General features: G+C 45.6%; 1 protein-coding gene across 1 annotated transcript in view; it reads left to right on the forward strand.

Moving 5' to 3' along the window:
* LOC311109253 (piezo-type mechanosensitive ion channel component 2-like) overlaps positions 1–25,333 on the forward strand; it is a gene marked incomplete at its 5' end in the record, with an annotated part of 193,925 nt that overhangs the window by 22,317 nt on the left and 146,275 nt on the right. Inside the window, one exon of the mRNA XM_084152091.1 lies at positions 9,602–9,697. Coding sequence (XP_084008217.1) covers positions 9,602–9,697 — 96 coding nt within the window. The remainder of the gene's footprint in view (positions 1–9,601; positions 9,698–25,333) is intronic.

Genomic DNA, 25,333 nt, shown 5'->3' on the forward strand with positions numbered 1-25,333 from the left:
GCGACGGTGGAAATCCCGCAACAGGGAGGGATTGAGGACATCTCTCACCGGGACCCAGCACCGCTCCTCCGGACCGTATCCATCCCACTGCACGAGGTACTGAAGGCCCCTCACCCGACGCCTCGAATCCAGGATAGAATGGACGGAGTACGTTCTCCATTCTGGAGCAGACCAGCCACCACCGTCCTGAGGAGAGACACGTGAAACGAGGAGTTAATACGGTAATCAGGAGGGAGTAGTAACCTATACGTAACCTCGTTTATTCTGTTCAGGACTTTGAACGGCCCCACAAACCGCGGGCTCAGCTTCCGGCAGGGCAGGCGGAGGGGCAGATTCTGGTACAAGAGCCAGACCCGATCACCCGGTACAAAGACCGGGGCCTCACTACGGTGGCGGTCAGCGTTGGCTTTCTGGCGACGCACGGCGTGCTGGAGGTGGACGTGGGCAGCGTTCCACGTCTCCTCCGCACACTGAAACCAGTTGTCCACTGCAGGAGCTTCGGTCTGGCTCTGATGCCATGGTGCCAGAACCGGCTGATACCCTAAGACACATTGAAAGGGAGTTAGGTTAGTGGCGGAGAGAGTTCTGGGCATATTCGGCCCATGGCAAGAACACCGACCACTCCCCCGGCCGGTCCTGGCAGTAGGACCGCAGGAACCTACCCACATCCTGATTCACCTGTTCCACCTGCCCATTAGACTCGGGGTGAATCCCAGAGGTCAGGCTGAACGAGACCCCCAGACGTTCCATGAAAACCTTCCAGACCCTGGATGTAAACTGAGACCCCGGTCAGACACTATGTCCTCTGGCAAGGGAGTATGGGGGTGTTGTGTATGGACCTCTCCTCTGTGTTGTACAGCTGTGACAGTGCGTCTGCCTTCACGTTCTTAGTACCTGGTATGTATGACAATGCAAAATAAAACTGGGTGAAGAACAAGGCCCACTTGGCCTGGCGAGGGTTCAGCCTTCTCGCTGCCCGGATGTACTCCAGGTTACAGTGGTCAGTCCAGACGAGGAAAGGGTGTTTCGGCTCCTCAAGCCAGTGCCTCCACACGGTCAGGGCTCTGACAACAGCCAACAGCTCCCGATCACCAACATTGTAGTTCTGCTTGGGTGGCGTACCCGAGCGTTGGGATAGGACAGCATCTATCCCTACCTTGGACGCATCCACCTCCACTACGAACGGTAATGATGGATCGGGATGGGCCAGTACCTCAGGTTACTGTCAGCCTGAGCAGACCAGCGGCGCCAGGACGGCCCACCCTTCAACAGAGAGGTGATGGGAGCTGCGACCTTGCCAAAGCCCCGGATAAACCTCCGATAGTAATTGGCAAACTCAATAAAGCGCTGCACCTCCTTTACCATGGTTGGAGTCGGCCAATTACGCACGGCTGAAATGCGGTCTCTCTCCATCTCCACACCTGAGGTTGTGATGTGGAATCCGAGGAAGGAGACGGACTGTTGGAAGAACAGACAATTTTCTGCCTTGGCATACAGGTCATGCTCCAACAGTTGGCCCAGCACTCTGCGAACCAGGGACACATGCTCGGCGCGCGTAGCGGAATACACCAGAATGTCATCGATGTAGACCACCACACCGCAACCAAGCATGTCCCGAAACACCTCGTTCACAAAGGACTGGAAGACTGATGGAGCATTCATTAACCCGTACAGCATCATCAGGTTTTCGTAATGCCCCGTGGTTGTGCGGAATGCTGTCTTCCACTCGTCCCCTTCCCGGACACGCACCAGGTTGTACGCACTCCTGAGATCTAATTTCATGAAGAAGCGTGCCCCATGCATTGATTCGATAACAGAGTAGATGAGGGGTAGAGGGTAACTTTAGCGAATGGTAGTTTGATTAATTGCCCGGTAATCAATGCAAGGGCGCAGACCTCTGTCTTTCTTCTTCACGAAAAAGAAACTTGAGGAGGCGGGCGAAGTGGAGGGACGTATGAACCCCTGGCGCAGGGATTTGGAGACGTATGTATAGCCTTAGCCTCCGGAGCCATAGCCTCCGTTTCAGCCTGCGACAGGATAGACATGACTCCTGGGAGGCACAGCATCTAACCGGAGGTTTATCGCACAATCCACCGCCTGATGGGGTGATCATTTGTTCGCCTGCGTTTTGGAAAATGCGAGCGACAAGTCGAGGTATTCGGGGGGAATGCGCACGGTGGAGGTAGTGTCTGGACTTTCCACCGTGGTTGCACCAACGGAAACAGCTAGACACCTACCCTGACACTCTCGTAACCACCCCGTGAGAACCAACTGCGGCCATAAAAAGGTGGGGTCGTGTAGTGCGAGCCAGGGAAGACCCAACATAACAGTGAAATCAGGGGACTCAATAATAAAAAAGGTGATTTGCTCCCTATGGGTCTCCTGCATAATCATCGTGACTGGTGCCGTAACCTCCCTAACATAACCTGACCCTAATGGTCGACTGTCATGTGCTTTGATGGGCAATAGAATGGTTAGGGGAACCAATGTGATACATAGACTATTAGCTAAAGACCTGTCCATGAAGTTCCCAGGTGCGCCTGAATCGACCAGCGCCTTACACTGGGGAACTACCGTGTAATCAGGGAAGGTGACGTGTATGGTGAAGTGCACAGCATAGGGCTCTGAACGAGTGTGGGTTTGCACTACATGGGATGACGCGAGAGTGCCCTGCCTGCCGCCTCCAGACCCAGAAGAACTCTGACGACAGCGTGCAGCAGTATCCTCTCTTGCCACAAGAGTGAATCTGGAGCTGTAGTCCTTCATTCTCCCGGATCGCTGCACCACCCAGCTCCATCGGAACGTAATCCGGGTTGAAGGGGGGTGAAACGGGCAGGCCCCTTCCAGGACGTCTTCTTGAAGCCAGCAGGTTGTCCAACCGGATGGCCATGTCCACCAGCTGGTTGAAAGTCAACGTAGTATCCTGGCAGGCTAGCTCCCTTCGGACATCCTCTCGCAGGCTGCACCATAAGCGGTCGATGAGGGCCTGCTCGTTCCACCCGGACCCAGACGTTAGAGTTCTAAACTCCAGGGCAAAGTCCTGCGCGGTCCTCGTCCACTGCTTCAGATGGACCAGCCGCTCACCCGCCTCTCTTCCTTCGGGAGGGTGATCGAAGACTGCCCGGAAGAGGCATGCGAACTCCCCGTAGTTGTCCAACGCGTCTCCTCCTTCACTCCAGACAGCGTTGGCCCACTCAAGGGGTTTCCCCGAGAGGCAGGAGACAAGGGCAGACACCTTCTCCCGCTCCGATAGAACCGGCTGATGGTAAAAAATAGAGGTCCAGCTGCAGTAGGAATCCCTGGCAGCGGGCAGCTGACCCGTCATACTCCCTCGGTCGGGATAGGTGAATCCCTCTGGGTGCTGGGGTGTGGGTGACTGGATCCGGTCGCTCAGCTGGTCCTGAAGGGTCAGGTCCTCTCCTCTCCAGGCGTTGGATGACCTGGAGAACCCGATCCATTGCTTCGCCCAAGCTGGCTAGCATGTTGGAATGCTCCCGGACCCGCTCCACGACTCCAGGCATATTCCTGTCTCCTGTTGACTCCATGATGCAGGTGTGTGATTCTGTGGTGGGTGATTTGGACGGAAATAGGCGCAGGAAGGTAAATCACAGAATAAAGGGTTTATTTGGTAAGATAGCGGTACACAGCAATGCGTAAAACACTCCAGTGCGGTATAACGGCACACTGGAGAAAACAAGGCACACGGGTGAATATCCCGGCGATACAAAATACAATATAGCTCCACAGAGCTATAGTAACCTCCACAATAAACAATCACACACAAAGACAAGGGGGGCAGAGGGAATACTGATACAGGTACTGATGAGGGGATATGAACCAGGTGTGTGTAATAAACAAGACAAAACAAATGGAATGATGAGATGAGGAGCGGCAGCGGCTAGAAGGCCGGTGACGATGAACGCCGAAGCCTGCCCGAATAAGGAGAGGAGGCAGCTTTGGAGGAAGTTGTGACAGTTGAACAATAATTCCAGACATTTTCAGTCTTCTTCCGATTAAGGTTATGTTTGAAGAAGAAGTGTCATAACACTTTTGATTGTCACATGCTGCACAGGGAAAGAATGCCGATGTGGGACACGCGTCCTCTGTGTTTAGTGTACCAGTATTAAATGTATAGCTACGTATATATTTTCATACTGAAATACAGTAGAAACAGGTGTGCAGCTACTATATGTTACAGTATGGTATTTAATCCATGACTCACTTCATAATGCCACGGAGTGTAAACTGGGATATCCCTCTACTCTCGCTGAATTTCCCTCCATATATTCTGTATTTTGTATATATTTACCTCCATATATTCTGGAGTATTGACCAATGTTTTGTGCTGAATGACTGTGTTAAGGTAGTGGACCTGGCAGGGTATTTAGTTGGTGTGGAACAGATGTTAATAATACATTGGGGGGGTGGCTTATATAAATGGGGGAGGGGGGGGGGGGTGCTTATATTCCTTTTAAACACTTGTACAAGTGTTTAATGGAATGTGTTTTTTACATATCCCAACTCCTCCTGAGACACCCGCAGGGAGTGGGTTCACGGCCAGGCTCACCATTGTCCAGCACCCCTGGAGCAATTGGGGTTACCTGCCTTGCTCAAGGGCAAAGCAAGAGAGTTTTCACCTTGTAGGCTCTCCGATTCAAACCAGCAACCTTTCGGTAACTGGCCCAATGCTCTAACCTCGAGGCTCTTTCCATTCCAGAGGTTGTATTTTAAAAAAAAATTATGAAAATAGTTTACAGAAATAAATTATAAACGTACTTGGTCAATAGCAATATATAACCTCAAATAGGGGACAATGGCAGCGTGCCTCAAACACAGGGCAAAATGCCCATAAACTCATATCTGAGTACAGTGAGGGAAAAAAGTATTTGATCCCCTGCTGATTTTGTACATTTTCCCACTGACAAAGAAATTATCAGTCTATAATTTTGATTTTGATTTGATAAATTGATTTGCATTTTAATGAGGGAAATAAGTATTTGACCCCCTCTCAATCAGAAAGATTTCTGGCTCCCAGGTGTCTTTTATACAGGTAACGAGCTGAGATTAGGAGCACACTCTTAAAGGGAGTGCTCCTAATCTCAGTTTGTTACCTGTATAAAAGACACCTGTCCACAGAAGCAATCAATCAATCAGATTCCAAAATCTCCACCATGGCCAAGACCAAAGAGTTCTCCAAGGATGTCAGGGACAAGATTGTAGACCTACACAAGGCTGGAATGGGCTACAAGACCATCGCTAAGCAGCTTGGTGAGAAGGTGACAACAGTTGGTACGATTATTCGCAAATGGAAGAAACACAAAATAACTGTCAATCTCCCTTGGCCTGGGGCTCCATGCAAGATCTCACCTCGTGGAGTTGCAATGATCATGAGAACGGTGAGGAATCAGCCCAGAACTACACGGGAGGATCTTGTCAATTATCTCAAGTCACCAAGAAAACAATTGGTAACACACTACGACTTGAAGGACTGAAATCATGCAGCACCCGCAAGGTCCCCCTGCTCAAAAAAGCACATATACAGGCCCGTCTGAAGTTTGCCAATCAACATCTGAATGATTCAGAGGAGAACTGGGTGAAAGTGTTGTGGTCAGATGAGACCAAAATCGAGCTCTTTCGCATCAACTCAACTCGCTGTGTTTGGAGGAGGAGGAATGCTGCCTATGACCCCAAGAACACCATCCCTACCGTCAAACATGGAGGTGGAAACATTATGCTTTGGGGGTGTTTTTCTGCTAAGGGGACAGGACAACTTCACCGCATCAAAGGGACGATGGACAGGGCCATGTACCGTCAAATCTTGGGTGAGAACCTCCTTCCCTCAGCCAGGTCATTGAAAATTCCAGCATGACAATGACCCAAAACACACGGCCAAGGCAACAAAGGAGTGGCTCAAGAAGAAGCACATTAAGGTCCTGGAGTGGCCTAGCCAGTCTCCACACCTTCATTTATTTTCACATTTTAGTCATTTAGCATACGCTCTTATCCAGAGCGACTTACAGTTAGGGAGTGCATACATTTTCATACTTTTTTTCATACAATTTTTCATACAATTACAAATACACAATAGCATCTATTCATTGAAAACATAAATAGGATATACAACATATATATGATAACATATAGTAAACTTACTCCCATAGAAAATCTGTGGAGGGACCTGAAGGTTCGAGTTGCCAAACGTCAGCCTCAAAACCTTAATGACTTGGAGAAGATCTGCAAAGAGGAGTGGAACAAAATCCCTCCTGAGATGTGTGCAAACCTGGTGGCCAACTGCAAGAATACTTATTTCCCTCATTAAAATGCAAATGAATATTTTGTCTCAAAATTCAACACACTGAAGGACTAACCCCACGGACAATCGGCAGAGTAAGTTCAAATATAATTTGATTCAACATTCGTGACAGACAAGGGACGATATGTTTTTTTTTCTATGTAAATGTGCGTGGTTATGCTGACCGCATCGGCCACAATAGGAACTAGGCCTCCCTGTGAGTCACAGAAATCATGTGACTAAACTGAATAAAAAGAAGAAGAAACTACACTATGAAACAAAGATAAATGACATAAAGAATGATAGTAAAAAGCTTTGGAGCACCTTAAATGACATTTTTGGAAAAAAGGCAAACTCAGCTCCATCATTTATTGTATCAGATGGCTCATTCATCACAAAACTAACTGATATTGGCAACTATTTTAATGATTTTTTAATTGGCAAGATTAGCAAACTTAGGCATGACATGCCAGCAACAAACGCTGACACTACACATCCAAGTATATCTGACCAAATTATGAAAGACAAGCATTGTAATTTTGAATTCCGTAAAGTGAATGTGGAAGAGGTGAAATCATTATTGTTGTCTATCAACAATGACAAGCCACCGGGGTCTGACAACTTGGATGGACAATTACTGCGGATAATAGTGGACGATATTGCCACTCCTATTTGCCATACTTTCAATCTAAGCCTACTAGAATGTGGGTGCCCCCAGGCTTGGAGGGAAGCTAAAGCCATTCTGCTACCTAAGAATAGTAAAGCCCCCTTTACTGGCTCAAATAGCCGACCAATCAGCCTGTTACCAGCCCTAAGTAAAGTTTTGGAAAAAATGGTGTTTGACCAGATACAATGCTATTTTACAGTAAACAAATTGACAACAAACTTTCAGCATGCATAAAGCCAGTGTGTCTATGTATGCGGATGACTCAACACTATACATGTCAGCTACGACAGAGACTGAAATGACTGCAACACTTAACAAAGAGCTGCAGTTAGTTTCAGAGTGGGTGGCAAGGAATAAGTTAGTCCTAAATATTTATAAAACTAAAAGCATTGTATTTGGGACAAATCATTCACTAAACCCTAAACCTCAACTAAATCTTGTAATAAATAATGTGGAAATTGAGCAAGTTGAGGTGACTAAACTGCTTGGAGTAACCCTGGATTGTAAACTGTCATGGTCAAAACATATTGAAAAAAGTGTGTGTCCATTGTTGTGCATATAAATATCATTCTAATTTTGGATCTATGCTTTGTGTGTAGTTCTGGGTTGGTGAGTGAGCGATGGAGTCTTTATTTTACCATTAAGCAGGCCACCAACCTCTGTTGCATGCAATAATTCATAGAGCTCCTTCGAAAATGACTCAAGTCCATCATTGTTCAGAGGAGTGGTCCACTTTGTTTGAAAGCCTGAAGAAATATGCTGCAAACATATTTCATTTTGGCTGAATGATCTCACGCGAGTGCGCCGATGTACTCACAGGCCTATTTAACACAAGTGCCATACATGACAATTTTTCATAAACTTTGCGCCGGCTGAAGATTGAGCTGCATGTATGTTTCCCCAGGTAGACTAATGGATGACTTGTAATTGACTTAAATGGCATCAGCCACGGTTTATCTTAATGCGATCTGGATGTTCTTGGCACGGGTAGCCGTAGTAGATGTCGTTTTTGCTCAGTTTTGGCACAGTTCCGACAGAGATCTGGCAAGTTTTCTCCAGTGCCAAACGCCTGTTGTCAAACACTGTTGGAATATTGAGTGCAGTGCAGGCATCTATCAAACACTGTGTGTCAAAAACGTTGACATTTATACATAGCCGCGGGTAATAGGGTTGCTGAGGGTGCTGCAGCTCCCCCTGAAAAATATGATTTTTCTTTTTTATATTAATATAAAATAAAATAAAAGTAATGCACTGGGCCTTTACAACTCCTGTATTAGTGAACCGATATAGCCGTCGCAGCACCCCCACCCCCAAACATCTTCCAGCGGCTATGGCTTTATAGAGCTATCCCTTCCCTCCACACCCATCGACACTGTTCACACCACTCTCCAAAGCTGCCATCATAACTGTTAGAGACACTTTGTCCCTTTCATTTTAAATGTTGGTGCTGTTGTTCTATTTTATTTTGGTTCCTTCTAATTAAGGCTACTAACTTCTGTGTTATGTCACAGATGGGTTCTGATTAATCCACTGTGTTATGTCACAGATGGGTTCTGATTTATCCACTGTGTTATGTCACAGATGGGTTCTGATTTATCCACTGTGTTATGTCACAGATGGGTTCTGATTTATCCACGGTGTTATGTCACAGATGGGTTCTGATTTATCCATGCTGTTATGTCACAGATGGGTTCTGATTTATCCACTGTGTTATGTCACAGATGGGTTCTGATTCTTCCACTGTGTTATGTCACAGATGGGTTCTGATTTATCCATGCTGTTATGTCACAGATGGGTTCTGATTTATCCACTGTGTTATGTCACAGATGGGTTCTGATTTATCCACTGTGTTATGTCACAGATGGGTTCTGATTTATCCATGCTGTTATGTCACAGATGGGTTCTGATTTATCCACTGTGTTATGTCACAGATGGGTTCTGATTTATCCACGGTGTTATGTCACAGATGGGTTCTGATTTATCCATGCTGTTATGTCACAGATGGGTTCTGATTTATCCACTGCGTTATGTCACAGATGGGTTCTGATTTATCCACTGTGTTATGTCACAGATGGGTTCTGAATTATCTATGCTGTTATGTCACAGATGGGTTCTGATTTATCCACTGTGTTATGTCACAGATGGGTTCTGATTTATCCACAGTGTTATGTCACAGATGGGTTCTGATTTATCCATGCTGTTATGTCACAGATGGGTTCTGATTTATCCATGCTGCTATGTCACAGATGGGTTCTGATTTATCCATGCTGTTATGTCACAGATGGGTTCTGATTTATCCATGGTGTTATGTCACAGATGGGTTCTGATTTATCCATGGTGTTATGTCACAGATGGGTTCTGATTTATCCATGGTGTTATGTCACAGATGGGTTCTGATTTATCCATGCTGTTATGTCACAGATGGGTTCTGATTTATCCATGGTGTTATGTCACAAATGGGTTCTGATTTATCCATGCTGTTATGTCACAGATGGGTTCTGATTTATCCATGCTGTTATGTCACAGATGGGTTCTGATTTATCCATGCTGTTATGTCACAGAAGGGGTCTGATTTATCCATGGTGTTATGTCACAGAAGGGTTCTGATCTGATGTGTTACTTACTGCCTTGTTGTTTTGCAGCCTGTCTGTTCCGGTACAATGGGTTCTCCTTCGTCTACCTCATCTACCTCCTGCTCATCCCACTGTTCCCAGAACCCACCAAAACAACAATGCAAGGTAAGAAACTGTTCCTCCATGATGTATTCCAGTGGACTTATTTAGTCAGTGTTGCATCTTACAGTAGATGTGTTTTTACTGTCCAGCTCTCTTCCACCTTATCAGTGTAGAGACCAAATACAGTACATTTACATTTTACATTTACGTCATTTAGCAGACGCTCTTATCCAGAGCGACTTACAAATAGGTGCATTCACCCTATAGCCAGTGGGATAACCACTTTACAATATGTTTATTTTATTTTTTATTTTTTATTTTTTAGGGGGGGGGGGGGTAGAAGGATTACTTTATCCTATCCCAGGTATTCCTTAAAGAGGTGGGGTTTCAAATGTCTCCGGAAGGTGGTGAGTGACTCCGCTGTCCTGGCGTCGTGAGGGAGCTTGTTCCACCATTGGGGTGCCAGAGCAGCGAACAGTTTTGACTGGGATGAGCGGGAACTATGCTTCCGCAGAGGAAGGGGAGCCAGCAGGCCAGAGGTGGATGAACGCAATGCCCTCGTTTGGGTGTAGGGACTGATCAGAGCCTGAAGGTACAGAGGTGCCGATCCCCTCACAGCTCCATAGGCAAGCACCATGGTTTTGTAACAGATGCGAGCTTCAACTGGAAGCCAGTGGAGTGTGCGGAGGAGCGGGGTGACGTGAGAGAACTTGGGAAGGTTGAACACCAGACGGGCTGCGGCATTCTGGATGAGTTGTAGGGGTTTAATGGCACAGGCAGGGAGCCCAGCCAACAGCGAGTTGCAGTAATCCAGACGGGAGATGACAAGTGCCTGGATTAGGACCTGTGCCGCTTCCTGTGTAAGGCAGGGTCGTACTCTCCAAATGTTGTAGAGCATGAACCTGCAGGATCGGGTCACCGCCTTGATGTTAGCGGAGAACGACAGGGTGTTGTCCAGGGTCACGCCAAGGCTCTTCGCACTCTGGGAGGAGGACACAACGGAGTTGTCAACCGTGATGGCGAGATCATGGAACGGGCAGTCCTTCCCCGGGAGGAAGAGCAGCTCCGTCTTGCCAAGGTTCAGCTTGAGGTGGTGATCCGTCATCCATACTGATATGTCTGCCAGACATGCAGAGATGCGATTCGCCACCTGGTTATCAGAAGGGGGAAAGGAGAAGATTAGTTGTGTATCGTCAGCGTAGCAATGATAGGAGAGGCCATGTGAGGATATGACAGAGCCAAGTGACTTGGTGTATAGGGAGAATAGGAGAGGGCCTAGAACTGAGCCCTGGGGGACACCAGTGGTGAGAGCACGTGGTGCGGAGACAGCTTCTCGCCATACCACTTGGTAGGAGCGACCGGTCAGGTAGGACGCAATCCAGGAGTGAGCCGCGCCGGAGATGCCCAGCTCGGAGAGGGTGGAGAGGAGGATCTGATGGTTCACAGTATCAAAGGCAGCAGACAGGTCTAGAAGGACAAGAGCAGAGGAGAGAGAGTTAGCTTTAGCAGTGCGGAGAGCCTCCGTGACACAGAGAAGAGCAGTCTCAGTTGAATGACCAGTCCTGAAACCTGACTGGTTTGGATCAAGAAGGTCATTCTGAGAGAGATAGCAAGAGAGTTGGCTAAAGACGGCACGCTCAATAGTTTTGGAAAGAAAAGAAAGAAGGGATACTGGTCTGTAGTTGTTGACATCAGTGGGATCGAGTGTTGGTTTTTTGAGAAGGGGTGCAACTCTCGCTCTCTTGAAGACGGAAGGGACATAGCCAGCGGTCAAGGATGAGTTGATCAGCGAGGTGAGGTAGGGGAGAAGGTCACCGGAGATGGTCTGGAGAAGAGAGGAGGGGATGGGGTCAAGCGGGCAGGTTGTTGGGCGGCCTGCAGTCACAAGTCGCAAGATTTTATCTGGAGAGAGAGGGGAGAAAGAAGTCAAAGCATAGGGTAGGGCAGTGTGAGCAGGACCAGCAGTGTCATTAGACTTAACAAACGAGGATCGGATGTTGTCAACCTTCTTTTCAAAGTGGTTGACGAAGTCATCCACAGAGAGAGAGAGGGGGGGGGGGGGGGGGGGGGATTCAGCAGGGAGGAGAATGTGGCAAAGAGCTTCCTAGGGATAGAGGCAGATGCTTGGAATTTAGAGTGGTAGAAAGTGGCCTTAGCAGCAGAAACAGATGAAGAAAATGTAGAGAGGAGGGAGTGAAAAGATGCCAGGTCGGCAGGGAGTTTAGTTTTCTTCCATTTCCGCTCCGCTGCCCGGAGCTCTGTTCTGTGAGCTCGCAATGAGTCATCAAGCCACGGAGCTGGAGGGGAGGACCGAGCCGGCCGGGAGGATAGGGGACACAGAGAGTCAAAGGATGCAGAAAGGGAGGAGAGGAGGGTTGAGGAGGCAGAATCAGGAGATTGGAGGGAGAAGGATTGAGCAGAGGGAAGAGATGATAGGATGGAAGAGGAGAGAGTAGTGGGAGAGAGAGAGCGAAGGTTGCGGCGGCGCATTACCATCTGTGTAGGGGCAGAGTGAGTAGTGTTGGAGGAGAGCGAGAGAGAAAAGGATACAAAGTAGTGGTCGGAGACATGGAGGGGAGTTGCAGTGAGATTAGTAGAAGAGCAACATCTAGTAAAGATGAGGTCAAGCGTATTGCCTGCCTTGTGAGTAGGGGGGGACGGTGAGAGGGTGAGGTCAAAAGAGGAGAGGAGTGGAAAGAAGGAGGCAGAGAGAAATGTAGACGTAGGGAGGTTGAAATCCCCCAAAACTGTGAGGGGTGAGCCATCCTCAGGAAAGGAACTTATCAAGGCGTCAAGCTCATTGATGAACTCTCCAAGGGAACCTGGAGGGCGATAGATGACAAGGATATTAAGCTTAAATGGGCTAGTGACTGTGACAGCATGGAATTCAAATGAGGAGATAGACAGATGGGTTAGGGGAAAAATTGAGAATGTCCACTTGGGAGAGATGAGGATTCCTGTGCCACCACCCCTCTGACCAGATGCTCTCGGGGTATGCGAGAACACATGGTCAGACGAGGAGAGAGCAGTAGGAGTAGCAGTGTTTTCAGTGGTAATCCATGTTTCCGTCAGCGCCAGGAAGTCGAGGGACTGGAGGGTAGCATAGGCTGGGATGAAGTCAGCCTTGTTGGCAGCAGAACGGCAGTTCCAGAGGCTGCCTGAGACCTGGAACTCCAGGTGTGGGGTGCGTGCAGGGACCACCAGGTTAGAGAGGCAGCAGCCACGCGGTGTGAGGCGTTTGTGTAGCCTGTGCGGAGAGGAGAGAACAGGGATAGGCAGAGGCATAGTTGACAGGCTGTAGCAAATGGCTACAATAATGCAGAGGAGATCGGAATGAAATGAACTAAACATCTGGGAAAGGAGAGAGTAGGGCCTCCCTCACCAAAACTTCCACCTCAGAAACTATAATTGTTTCACTGAACCACCCGAATAAAAACTCTCCCAACTTCCACTTTAGAAATTAGAATTGTTGTGAACTACAGCTGTTCAATGTTTCAAGGAATAGACTCAACTTACTTTATTCAGCTAGCTAACTATGACGCCATAGCTAACTAGCATGCTAGCATCCAATAACACACAGTTTAGCACCAATACTTGGTTACAACAAACTACCAATAGTGTGTTAACACACTAAACAGATCATTCGTGTCCGTGTCTAGTTCCTTTCATAACGCAGCAATAATTAAACGTTGGCTAGCTAGCACAAATATATTGTATTTAGCTGCTACAGTACAGGTAGCTGGTCGTGTTGGCTAGCTAGCAATGGCTGCTGTGTTGACTTTGTTTGAAAAACGGTGGCGCTGCGAACAAATGTAGCTGGCTAAAATGATATTGTATCTAGTTGCTACCGTTGCTAATAGCTACTCGCCAGCTAGTCCAGGAGGTGAGTTAGCTAGCTAGCTAGCTTCGTGCTACACCCGGCACCGCTGAATACAATGCTAACCTACAATAACTACCCACAACAGCCCACGATGCCTACCTACAATACCTAACTACAATCTAAATACATAGTTTAAGCCTTACTCGACAAAGCCCAAGCTATGTATAAAGCCAAACTTACCCGACGCCAGCTGTCTGGGTGGCAGACAAGACGACATTGGTCTTCTGCAATCAGTAGCTGTAATTAAGTACAGTAGCTACTAACTACCTAACGTTAATGCCTCAGATAATGAGGTTAGAAAAACAGCTGAATGGTAGGTAGCTAGCTGGCTTAATTACAGGTACTCTTAAGCGTGAAATAACATTGGAAACAACTATCCACAGTTGCTAAAAGTTACCAGTAGCTACCCGCTAGCTAGCTAGCTTTATTGGTCCAGGTAGTGGGTTAGCTAGCCTCGTGCTTCACCGGGCTCAGCCGAATACAATACTTACCTACAATAATTACCTACAATAACCTACAATAACTACCTAAATAAACTACCTACAATACCTAACTACAACTACCTACCTACAATCTAAATACATGGTTTAAGCTTTACTCAACACCATATAAGAAGCCAAGCTTACCTCCTGCTAGAGAAAACACAACCTCTCCCGACCACTCCCGACCCTTTAACAGTCAAAAGTTTGTAGCAGTAGCAGTCAAAAGTTTGGACACACTTACTCATTCAAGGGTTTTTCTTTATTTTTACTATTTTCTACATTGCAGAATAATAGTGAAGACATCAAAAATAAGAAATAACACATATGGAATCATTTAGTAACCAAAAAATTGTTAAACAAATCAAAATATGTTTTAGATTTTAGATTCTTCAAGTGCTATGATGAAACTTTTGACTGGTACTGTATGTTTTGGTATGAGGATGTGGAGGTAACAGTTGTCTGTCTGAGAGTCAACTGACACATACAACACTTTTAGAGACACTTAACTGGTAATTCCTTGAGCAAACAAGCCATTTTAAAGAGCTAGAGGTTAAACGGTTACATTGTCAGGGTTTATGGACGGCCTCGGCCTAAACCCAGCATTTACAGCATTCAGTGACAGAATGATTTCAGAATCCTTGGCCTCATCTGTGTCAGAGGAGACAGGGACGAGAAATGATGGGGCTGTGGTTTGACACTGCAACACACACACACACACACAAACACACACACACACACACACACACACACACACAAGCTGTTACTCTCGTGTCATTGGACATTGAAAGAAAACCATATCTGTCCTTAAAATATACAGTCGTGGTCAAAGGTTTTGAGAATGACACAAGTATTGGTCTTCACAAAGTTCGCTGCTTCAGTGTTATGAGATATTTTTGTCAGATGTTACTATGGTATACTGAAGTATAATTACAAGCATTCCATAAGTGTCAAAGGCTTTTATTGACAATTACATGAAGTTTATGCAAAGAGTCAATATTTGCAGTGTTAACCCTTATTTTTCAAGACCTCTGCAATCCGCCCTGGCATGCTGTCAATTAACTTCTGGGCCCATTCTTGCATAATCAATGCTTGGAGTTTGTCAGAATTTGTGAGGTTTTGTTTGTCCACCCGTGAGCCACTTACATTTATATTTTAGTCATTTAGCAGACGCTCTTATCCAGAGCGACTTACAGTTAGTGAGTGCATACATTATTTTTATTTTATTTTTCATACTGGCCCCCCGTGGGAATCAAACCCACAACCCTGGCGTTGCAAACGCCATGCTCTACCAACTGAGCTACATCCCTGCCGGCCATTCCCTCCCCTACCCTGGACGACGATGGGCCAATTGTGCGCCGCCCCATGGGTCTCCCGGTCGCGGCCTTATGGCAAGGTGCTCCATCATGCTGGAAAAGGCATTGGTCGTCACCAAACTGTTCTTGGATGGTTGGGAGAAGTTGCTCTCGGAGGATGTGTTGGTACCATTCTTTATTCATGTCTGTGTTAGGCAAAATTGTGAGTGAGCCCACTCCCTTGGCTGAGAAGCAACCCCACACATGAATGGTCTCAGGATGCTTTACTGTTGGCATGACACAGGACTGATGGTAGCGCTCACCTTGTCTTCTTTGGACAAGGTGTTTTCCGGATGCCCCAAACAATCGGAAAGGGGTTTCATCAGAGAAAAGGACTTTACTCCAGTCCTCAGCAGTCCAATCCCTGTACCTTTTGCAGAATATCAGTCTGTCCCTGATGTTTTTTTCTGGTTTTCTGGAGAGAAGTGGCTTCCTTGCTGCCCTTCTTGACACCAGGCCATCCTCCAAAAGTATTCGCCTCACTGTGGGGTGCAGATGCACTCACACCTGCCTGCTGCCATTCCTGAGCAAGGTCTGCACTGGAGGTGCCCTTATCCCGCAGCTGAATCAACTTTAGGAGATGGTCCTGGCGCTTGCTGGACTTTCTTGGGCACCCTGACGCCTTCTTCACAACAATTGAGCCTCTCTCCTTGAAGTCCTTGATGATCCGATAAATGGTTGATTTAGGTGCAATCTTACTAGCAGCAATATCCTTGCCTGTGAATCCCTTTTTGTGCAAAGCAATGATGACGACACGTGTGTCCTTGCAGGTAACCATGGTTAACAGAGGAAGAACAATGATTTCAAGCACCACCCTCCTTTTAAAGCTTCCAGTCTGTTATTCTAACTCAATCAGCATGACAGAGTGATCTCCAGCCTTGTCCTTGTCAACACTCTCACCTGTGTTAACGAGAGAATCACATTTTACATTTACATTTTTGTCATTTAGCAGACGCTCTTATCCAGAGCGACTTACAGTTAGTGAGTGCATACATTTTAATACTGGCCCCCCGTGGGAAACGAACCCACAACCCTGGCATTGCAAACGCCATGCTCTACCAACTGAGCTACATCCCTGCCGGCCATTCCCTCCCCTACCCTGGACGACGCTGGGCCAATTGTGCGCCGCCCCATGGGTCTCCCGGTCGCGGCCGGCTACGACAGAGCCTGGATCACTGACACGATGGCAGCTGGTCCTTTTGTGGCAGGGCTGAAATGCAGTGGAAATGTTTTTTTGGGATTAAGTTCATTCAAGAGGGACTTTGCAATTAATTGCAATTCATCTGATCACTCTTCATGACATTCTGGAGTATATGCAAATTGCCATCATCAAAACTGAGGCAGCAGACTTTGTGAAAATTAGTATTTGTGTCATTCTCAAAACTTTTGAACACGACTGTAGAGGAAACATTTTCCTGTACGGTTTTCCTTCATGTGCACCTCAATCTTTAACGTCTCAGTTTGAACATGGCTTTCATTGTTCGCTGTAAGCCTGCAGTTAAATATAAGACACAACTCCTCTTATCACTACCCTCCCAAAATGTGTGACAGGCAGGGATAACACCACTCAGGAAAAGGGAGGGAGGGAGGACAGAGTGAGATGAAAGAATGCAGCCTCTGCCTGTCTGCACAGAGATGCACATGCACTCCTCCTCCACTCTCCCCCTTGAGTGTCAGCAGGCCACAAGTTCAACTCTCACTCACTCTCTCACTCCCTCATTAGCCTGAGAAAGTGCATCCTAAAATCCCATACATAAACCCAATCCTCTGGCTACTATCAGTGCCTGTGGTCACTCTCAGAGCTGGAGCACACTTCGCATCAGTACACCCTACATCGAACTGGTTCCCATGTGTTTCTATAAGGGGGTGAGTGTATAATGAGGTATTAGCAGTGTTGTGTATGAATATACTCCCCTAATGTGAATTGTATAAACACCCCTTCTTATCCTGTCTCCCCATTGGCCAGACTTATTTCAGTGTTGAATAACCCAGCTGTTATGTGGTGAGAAATACTATTTTAGTCACTCCATCTGGTATTCTATAGGTCTGCCTTAAAGGGGCAATCAGCAGTTGCTACATCATTTAATTTTTTTACTTATAAATTAATGATATGTACCCACTGATTCTTGAAGAATATAACTTATACATGCCTCATGAGCTTAGTTCAACTGTCGTATCCAATCAGAACCCAAAATATAAACTTGTTTTACTCCAATGTTTGTCAACAAAGTAAATATTGAAAAAACACTATATAGCCTCAAAACATGGTTGAAACTATAATTTTTATGTAATGCATCCATAGCTCTGTCTATGGATTTGAGAGTGATTACATTTCTCCAGCCATTTATTTTTACTGAAACAGGGGCGGGGAATATTCCAGACGTGTCAGAGCATGCAACACGTGCTTGTCAGTCATGTGTCTCTTGTTTCAGGAGATTCTCTTGCCTTGGGGCGACATGGCTTTGCACTAAAATCTAAAGTTATCCCCCCAAATAAAGTAGTCCCCAAAAACGGTGGGGGATGGTTGGGTTGGTTGGTGACAGTGGGGGGGGGGGAGCATCTGAGGCAGCCAAATGGACAGAGACAAAAAACTGTGATAGAACAAGATCATATGCTGGCGATGGACAATGAAGAAGTGATGGAGGTCAGGGTTCAAAGGTAAATACTTATCTCGTCCTCTAGCAGCTGGATGCGGATTGGTGGAGCGATTGAGACATCTGTCCAATCCTTTTTCTTCTCCTCCAGCTGTTTCCCTCCATCACGACTCCAGCGTTAGGCTTCAGTCCCATCTCCACTCCCTGGAAAACATGGACATCAATTAGCTCTTTTCCTCAAGTCCTTTATAAACCGGAATGTTCTCAGATTTTACACAGCTTTTCTAATAAAGCTCGAGTGACTGTCCATACGTCATCCACATCTGTTGAGGCGAAGCTTCTAACTATAGCTAATGTTTAGTAAGACTCAAAAGGGCTCGATCCAATCCCGCATTCACGCATATGATGTTATTCCCACAGTCAAATCCAAACTGCGAGGAAGACAGTAAACATCATTATTGCAGGTTTATTATTCCAGCCTTAAGGATATTGGGACACGCAAACAGTAAGTCCATCTTTTACTGTGGTATAACGGTGGTATAACGGTGGTATAACCGTTCACCTTACCGATCACTGCACCTGTACACAGCCCATCTGAAATTAGCCCACCCAACTACCTCATCCCCATATTGTTATTTATTTTGCTCATTTGCACCCCAGTATCTCTATTTGCACATCATCTCTTCCAGTGTTAATACTAAATTGTAATTATTTTGCACTATGGCCTATTTATTGCCTTACCTCCATAACTTGTTACATTTGCACACACTGTATATATATTTGCTGTTGTATTTTTGACTTTATGTTTTACCCCATATGTAACTCTGTGTTGTTGTTTTTTTATCGCACTGCTTTGCTTTATCTTGGCCAGGTCGTAGTTGTAAATGAGAATTTGTTCTCAACTGGCTTACCTGGTTAAATAAAGGTTAAATATATTTTTTTTTTTTTATAACGGTGGTGTAACGGTGGTATAACTGTGGTATAATGGGGGTATAACGGTGGTATAACGGTGGTATAACTGTGGTATAATGGGGGTATAACGGTGGTATAACTGTGGTATAACTGTTTGGAGAAGTCAGTCAGTCGGAGTGTCATGGCCTGATGCACTATCAACCAAGCAGTTTCCCCTGATGACTCGGGTTCTATAAGTACCCTCCGAGGAATCTCTGTAATACAATACGACACAACAATCCCAGCGAACTCCAGTACCCCACTAACCCGAGCCATCCAGTAGGACGGTAATACAAACAGACGTAATCTGTCCTTGGAGAGGGGGATGCAGGAGACAAGAGGGCTTCCTGAGGAAACAGAGCTCAATGGAGAGGTCGTCACCAGGGGACTCCAGGCCCACGCCTCCCTAAACCCCTTCGTCCAAACCCCTCTGTCTCTTTTCCCCAGGAAGCCGATGAGTCACCAGCACCGTTCACACAATGAGCTGCCTGCCATCCCACTCCCTCTCCCTGTCTCAATGCAACCCGTCAACCGTGGCCCTCTGGGGCCCTGTTAAGGCAAACCAACAGTGAGGCTTTGATTCATTGGGTATTTTGTAATGTGGATTGTCTTTGAACTTTTATTGATGTTACGTAAAGTTTAAAGGCCCAGTGCAGTCAAAAACTTGATTTTCCTGTGTTTTATATATATCTCCACACTATGAGCTTGTGAAATTGTGAAAATTATGATAATTCCCTTTTAGTGTAAGAGCTGTTTGAAAAGAACGCCTGAAATTTCAGCCTGTTGCCGTGGGATGGAGTTTTGGCCAGTTAATATACCAATAAGAAAGAGAATTCCAAACATCTCTGCCAACAACAGCTAGTTTTCAGTTTTCCCCTCCCCACTCAGACCACTCCCAGACAGTCCTAGCAAAATTCTTGCTTGAGAAATTGCACTTTGGTAAGAAGCTATTTTTGTTTCTTTTTGACCATTTTAATTGAAAACAATCACAGTAAGGTACTTAATTGTTACCCAGAAATGATTTGATATTGAGATTTTAAAAAACGGCTGCATTGGACCTTTAAACTTTTGGACCGGTTGTTTGGAATAGAAATTGGATCAGATGCTTGTTCAGCACTGAATTGAATAATAATAGTGCAAAATGTTAAGGGAGGCTGAAGAACGCAAGTGTCTGCATCACTGTCTGCTGACCAGTCAACTAGCTCTTTCTGTTGAGGATGCATTCCAAGTATAATACTGTATGCTGGCTTGGGCCGGCTCCTTGAACACTTCTTTGTTCATTGACAATATTCTTTGGCAGCCACTGAGGTCATGTCCCACACACACACACACACACACAGCCATACGAGCGCACGCACACACATGCACACACACGAGCACGCGCACAAGCATGCACACACACACACACGCCTCTGAGTCACATCATAAAGTCTAATTAGAGACTGGTTCAGAGTTTGTTTCCTTAATGGATTAAACCTTTGTTAGCTATGTTGTTAGCTGTGTTGTTAGCTGTGTTGTTAGCTGTGTTGTTAGCTATGTTGTTAGCTGTGTTGTAAGCTTTGTTGTTAGCTGTGTTGTTAGCTATGTTGTTAGCTATGTTGTTAGCTGTGTTGTTAGCTGTGTTGTTAGCTGTGTTGTTAGCTATGTTGTTAGCTGTGTTGTTAGCTATGTTGTTAGCTGTGTTGTTAGCTATGTTGTTAGCTGTGTTGTTAGCTATGTTGTTAGCTATGTTGTTAGCTGTGTTGTTAGCTGTGTTTGTAGCTATGTTGTTTGCTATGTTGTTTTCTATGTTGTTAGCTGTGTTGTTAGCTGTGTTGTTAGCTGTGTTTTTAGCTATGTTGTTAGCTGTAGCATTTGCTACATTTGCTATAGCTAACTATTATGATACATTTGCTGCCAAATGAATCAAAAACAGTCAAATGAAGTGACGCGCTGAATACTGAGCCCGCCTTGTTTTTCTATTTGTTTTGTATGTAATCTATTGATATTTTTCTTTGTCATTACCACTCATATTAGAATTCTAGATTATTACTAGGACTACCCCAGGAAGCTGTGACTACAGTCTAGTCATTTAGCAGATGCTCTTATCCAGAGCGACTTACAGTTAGTGAGTGCATACATTTTCATACTGGCCACCCCGTGGGAAACAAACCCACAACCCTGGCATTGCAAGCGCCATGCTCTACCAACTGAGCTACAGGGGACACAGAAAGAATGCCCTTTTTATTTACACAAAACCCGGGTTGGGTTCTTTGTTTTTATTAACTTTCAAGATGGCCGCCATAAAAAATTTATCGAAATGGTATATTTCTGGGGCATGAATGCAACTTTCTACCTTTACTGTTTTATATGTATTTATAAGAAGCAGGAATTTGAGTCTAAAGACCCAGCTAGTTACCATACATGGCACTACTTTACATGCTCTTCTTTCCTCAGCGGTCTAGGCCTAGTAGTATCACTACACTATCACCTAAACGCACAATTATCCCTAATATGCATTTTCTTTACGCCACAGTCTAATATGTCTTGGGACTTGCACACAAGGAATTCTCTCCAGGCTGGTTTAGACCTGTATTCATTCCTAGAGTAGCTTAAAGGGGATGTGGCAGGTGAAGGTAACTGTGGCATGATAGCACAATTTAGATTTCTTGCTAGGCTATAATTAAAGGGTAAGTGCTTTCCACTAGATTACACCAGATGAAACAGACCAAACATTGAGCGGGTATGTAACATAGTATTAACAATTTAGCCTTGGAAAAGTAAAGGGATAAACAGGTGGTCAGTCTGCTGGGGTATATTTGACAGTATTTATTTACAGTATCCTGATTCAGCAAGTTAGGATTACAATATTTTAATGTTATAGTTTTCAACAACAAAATGTCAACAACTTAGATTTTGAGTCAACTTGCATTTTGAGTCATTTTGAGTCATCTTACATTTAGAATAATTTTGAGTAACCAAAATGAACCTTAAAACATTGGGCCATATTTAACCAGAGCCAGTAATTTGTTTGGTTGAATAGGGCTTTTACATCCTTTATTAATAGGCTCTGGCAATAGATGTAGTAAAATCATCCAAACGAGTAGTCCACTAGTTGTACTGCTATTGACAATGGCTCCCATGACAAAGCTAATCAATACCAATCAACTATGTCAACTGAAATAGCGCTGTTTCAATGGACAAAACCAGTGGTTCCCAAACTGTGGGGGCGCGAGGGGTTAGCAGGGGGTGGGGGTGGGTGGGGGGGTGGGTCAGTCTGCTGGGGTATATTCAATAGGAGGCGCTATGAATTTCGGCCCGGCTCTGTCATATGTGATAGTTGGCCTCTAAACGAGTTTGGGAACCAATGGACCACACTACTACACTTACCTACATTGTTTCCATTCATTCTTCCCTTGGTCTGACACTATGGACTCACAAATCAGCTGTTCTCTCCCTATAAGAACAGCAGTAAAGGGTCATAGATTAGAGTCCATTTGTAATAATGTGATTTACTCCCTATCACTGATTTGTGACGGCCCATAAAGACCTCTACTTTCAGGCAACAGGGTTGGCAAGGAGCAGCTTTCAAAACAATTAGAAGTTATGATGGGCCAACAGAAGCCAAGTTGCAACTCGAGCATCGTTGGCCCCACGCAAGGCGGGACCCGACCTAGGGGCCCTTTTCAATGAGCTAAGCAGCTTTCTCCCACGGCTTGGCAGCCCGCGCCTCTCCCAGGGACAATCTTTAAATGCGATTAAGTTGCTGAAATTTCAGAATTCAGATAACAGTGGTGGGAATTAGAAACATGTGGGGCTCGCGCCGAACACACACCATCCCCTCACCAGTCCCCTTTCACTGGCGCCCTGAGATCCAGATTCGTACCTTCGCTGTTGCATTCCGTTAATCTCAACATTAATTCAAACACAGTGGTGAATGGAAGAGAGGTGTAAATGGAGAGAGAGCAAGAGAGAAAGAGAGAGAGAGAGAGAGAGAGGGAGAGAGAGAGAGAGAGGGAGAGAGAGAGAGAGAGAGAGAGGGGGAGAGAGGGAGAGAGAGAGGGAGAGAGAGAGAGAGAGAGAGAGAGAGAGAGAAAGAAATAGGGCTACATCGCAATTATTTTTTGCTGTTGTTGGAATATGCCAAGGCAACCTCTTTTGGACTTATTCTGTAAATCTTACACACACACACACACACACACACACACACACACACACACACACACACACACACACACACACACACACACACACACACACACACCACACACATACACATACACACATACACACATAGACACACAGACACACAACACATCTGGTCCATATTTGAGTTTCCTGTGTGAGTATCGCCTTTCTACAGTCTATGGGATATTCTCAGTGGTGTTTTGGAGACTTTCCTGGTACTTCTAATGGCTTCAATACATGGTACAATGATCCCACTGGGCACACACTGGTTGAATCAACGTTGTTTCCACGTGGAACCAACATGGAATAGATGTTGAATTGACGTCTGTGTCCAGTGGGATGTCTATCAGAAGCCATTGTGAACATTCATGCTGAATCAATATGCGATTGAATATGACAACTCAGTCAGAAGTTGTAATTAATGGTTAGGGATAAAACATCTCTCTGACATAATTACCTGAAAGAAAAACAAAGGGGGATACCTAGTCAGTTGTACAACTGAATGCATTCAACTGAAATGTGTCTTCCGAATTTAACCCAACCCCTAAACACTGAGTATACAAAACATTAAGAACACTTTCCAACTCAATATTAGGAAGGTGTTCCTAATGTTTGGTATACTCATTGTATATGCTACACTCCTAGAAAAAAGGGTAGGAGAACCCTTTTTGGTTCCAGGTTAAACCCTTTTTGGTTCCAGGTAGAAAACTCAGTGGAAAGGGTTCTACATGGAACCCAAAACGATTCTACTTGGAACCAAAAGGGTTCTACCTGGAACCAACAGGGGTTCTTCAAAGCATTCTCCTATGGGGACAGCCAAATAACCCTGTTAGGTTCTAGATAGCACCTTGTACATGAATAGGCTCGTTGATGTCTTTTCCACAACAGCACCTCATTGTAAAGTGCACACCATGCTGGCACTGCGACTCACCAACAACACTTCCATACCTCTAGAAAGACGATTTGAAAGATTAGAACCAGTAGGTGTTTATGAAGTAACGTGTCCGCTGTTTGATGTGTAGGGCTTTTATGAAATGTGTGTAATGGCACCGTCTCTCTTTCTCACACATACAGCCTGTTATGGAAGAGAACCACAATGGATGGGGATTGCCTTTGGCTACAGTGTATGTAGTGGAGTGTGAAAGTTACCCTGCAGCCATGTTGGGTTGGAATAATACATCTCAAATGTCTAATCAAAAACAAACTACAATTGGATGCTCAAGACCATTCACTGAATACCCCTTTATTGGCGTGCCATTATGGCAAGTGCAATGTTAATACACCACAGATTTGACATTTGACTTTAATTGTAGCCCCAGCATTTTACAGGAAGTTCAATCCATTGTTAGACGTCAATAGGCGTACAACTGAAGTTTGGCTCTAAGTTGATCAAACAGCAGGCACTGCGATATGTGAGCGTCAATATTCGATTCATAACATAATGTAACATAGTTAAATGTGGAAGTCACACTCTCTACATGACAGAGATACCTGAGTGTCCCTACTAGGACAGTGTCCATATCAGGATAGCATCACATTTCTATGGAAGTTGCGTCACAAGGCGTCGGTGTCAGAAGTGGATAATTAATCCTTATAGAGAAATGGAAGTGGCGCTACGGGAGTTTACAGGAGTGTTCCCCTGCTCAGTGTCAGGCTCCTGACAGCTGTACAGTTAGTGGCTGACACACGCCTAGGGAGCTCTCAGCTCTCTCTCACACGCTTTGAGCTAGTGTCAGCATCTCACTGCCTGTCTGGGTTTGAGCTAAATGGAAGTTGCCAATTTGTCAGCTTAATTTGATACCTTGCTTAGAGTTATGCAGCCATAGTTAGGAATATTACATGTACTTGTTTGTTTTGATGAAACCCTGCCAACGTCTTGTTTGGATCCGCCATGAACGGAGTGGGCTTTTCTGCTTCCTGGTTAGATGCTGTACTAATCAACTGAACCAGCTGAAGCATTTCAATTCAGTGGTTTGTTCTTGGTCACTTTCTCACTGCTTTACCATACTTTTGCCCTACAGGACATCTAGACCTATGCTCTGCATCCTCCCCTAATCACTCCTATCAACATCTCTAAGCAACCCGTCCAATCAGCCGTCAAACCAGACAGCCGGCCAATCATCGCTAAGTGTTGAGCTCTGTTTTATCCATCACATTTGACTTTAGAGGTCACCGTGTGTTTAGGTTGGTCCACACACGACGGATGGCCAACGGGCTGCCAAAAATATCACTGGGATATTACTGGCCCTGGGCAGCAGGGAAACCTGTAATAC

This window comes from Coregonus lavaretus, assembly GCF_964263955.1.
Source record: "Coregonus lavaretus genome assembly, chromosome: 34".
NCBI classification, from domain to species: domain Eukaryota; kingdom Metazoa; phylum Chordata; class Actinopteri; order Salmoniformes; family Salmonidae; genus Coregonus; species Coregonus lavaretus.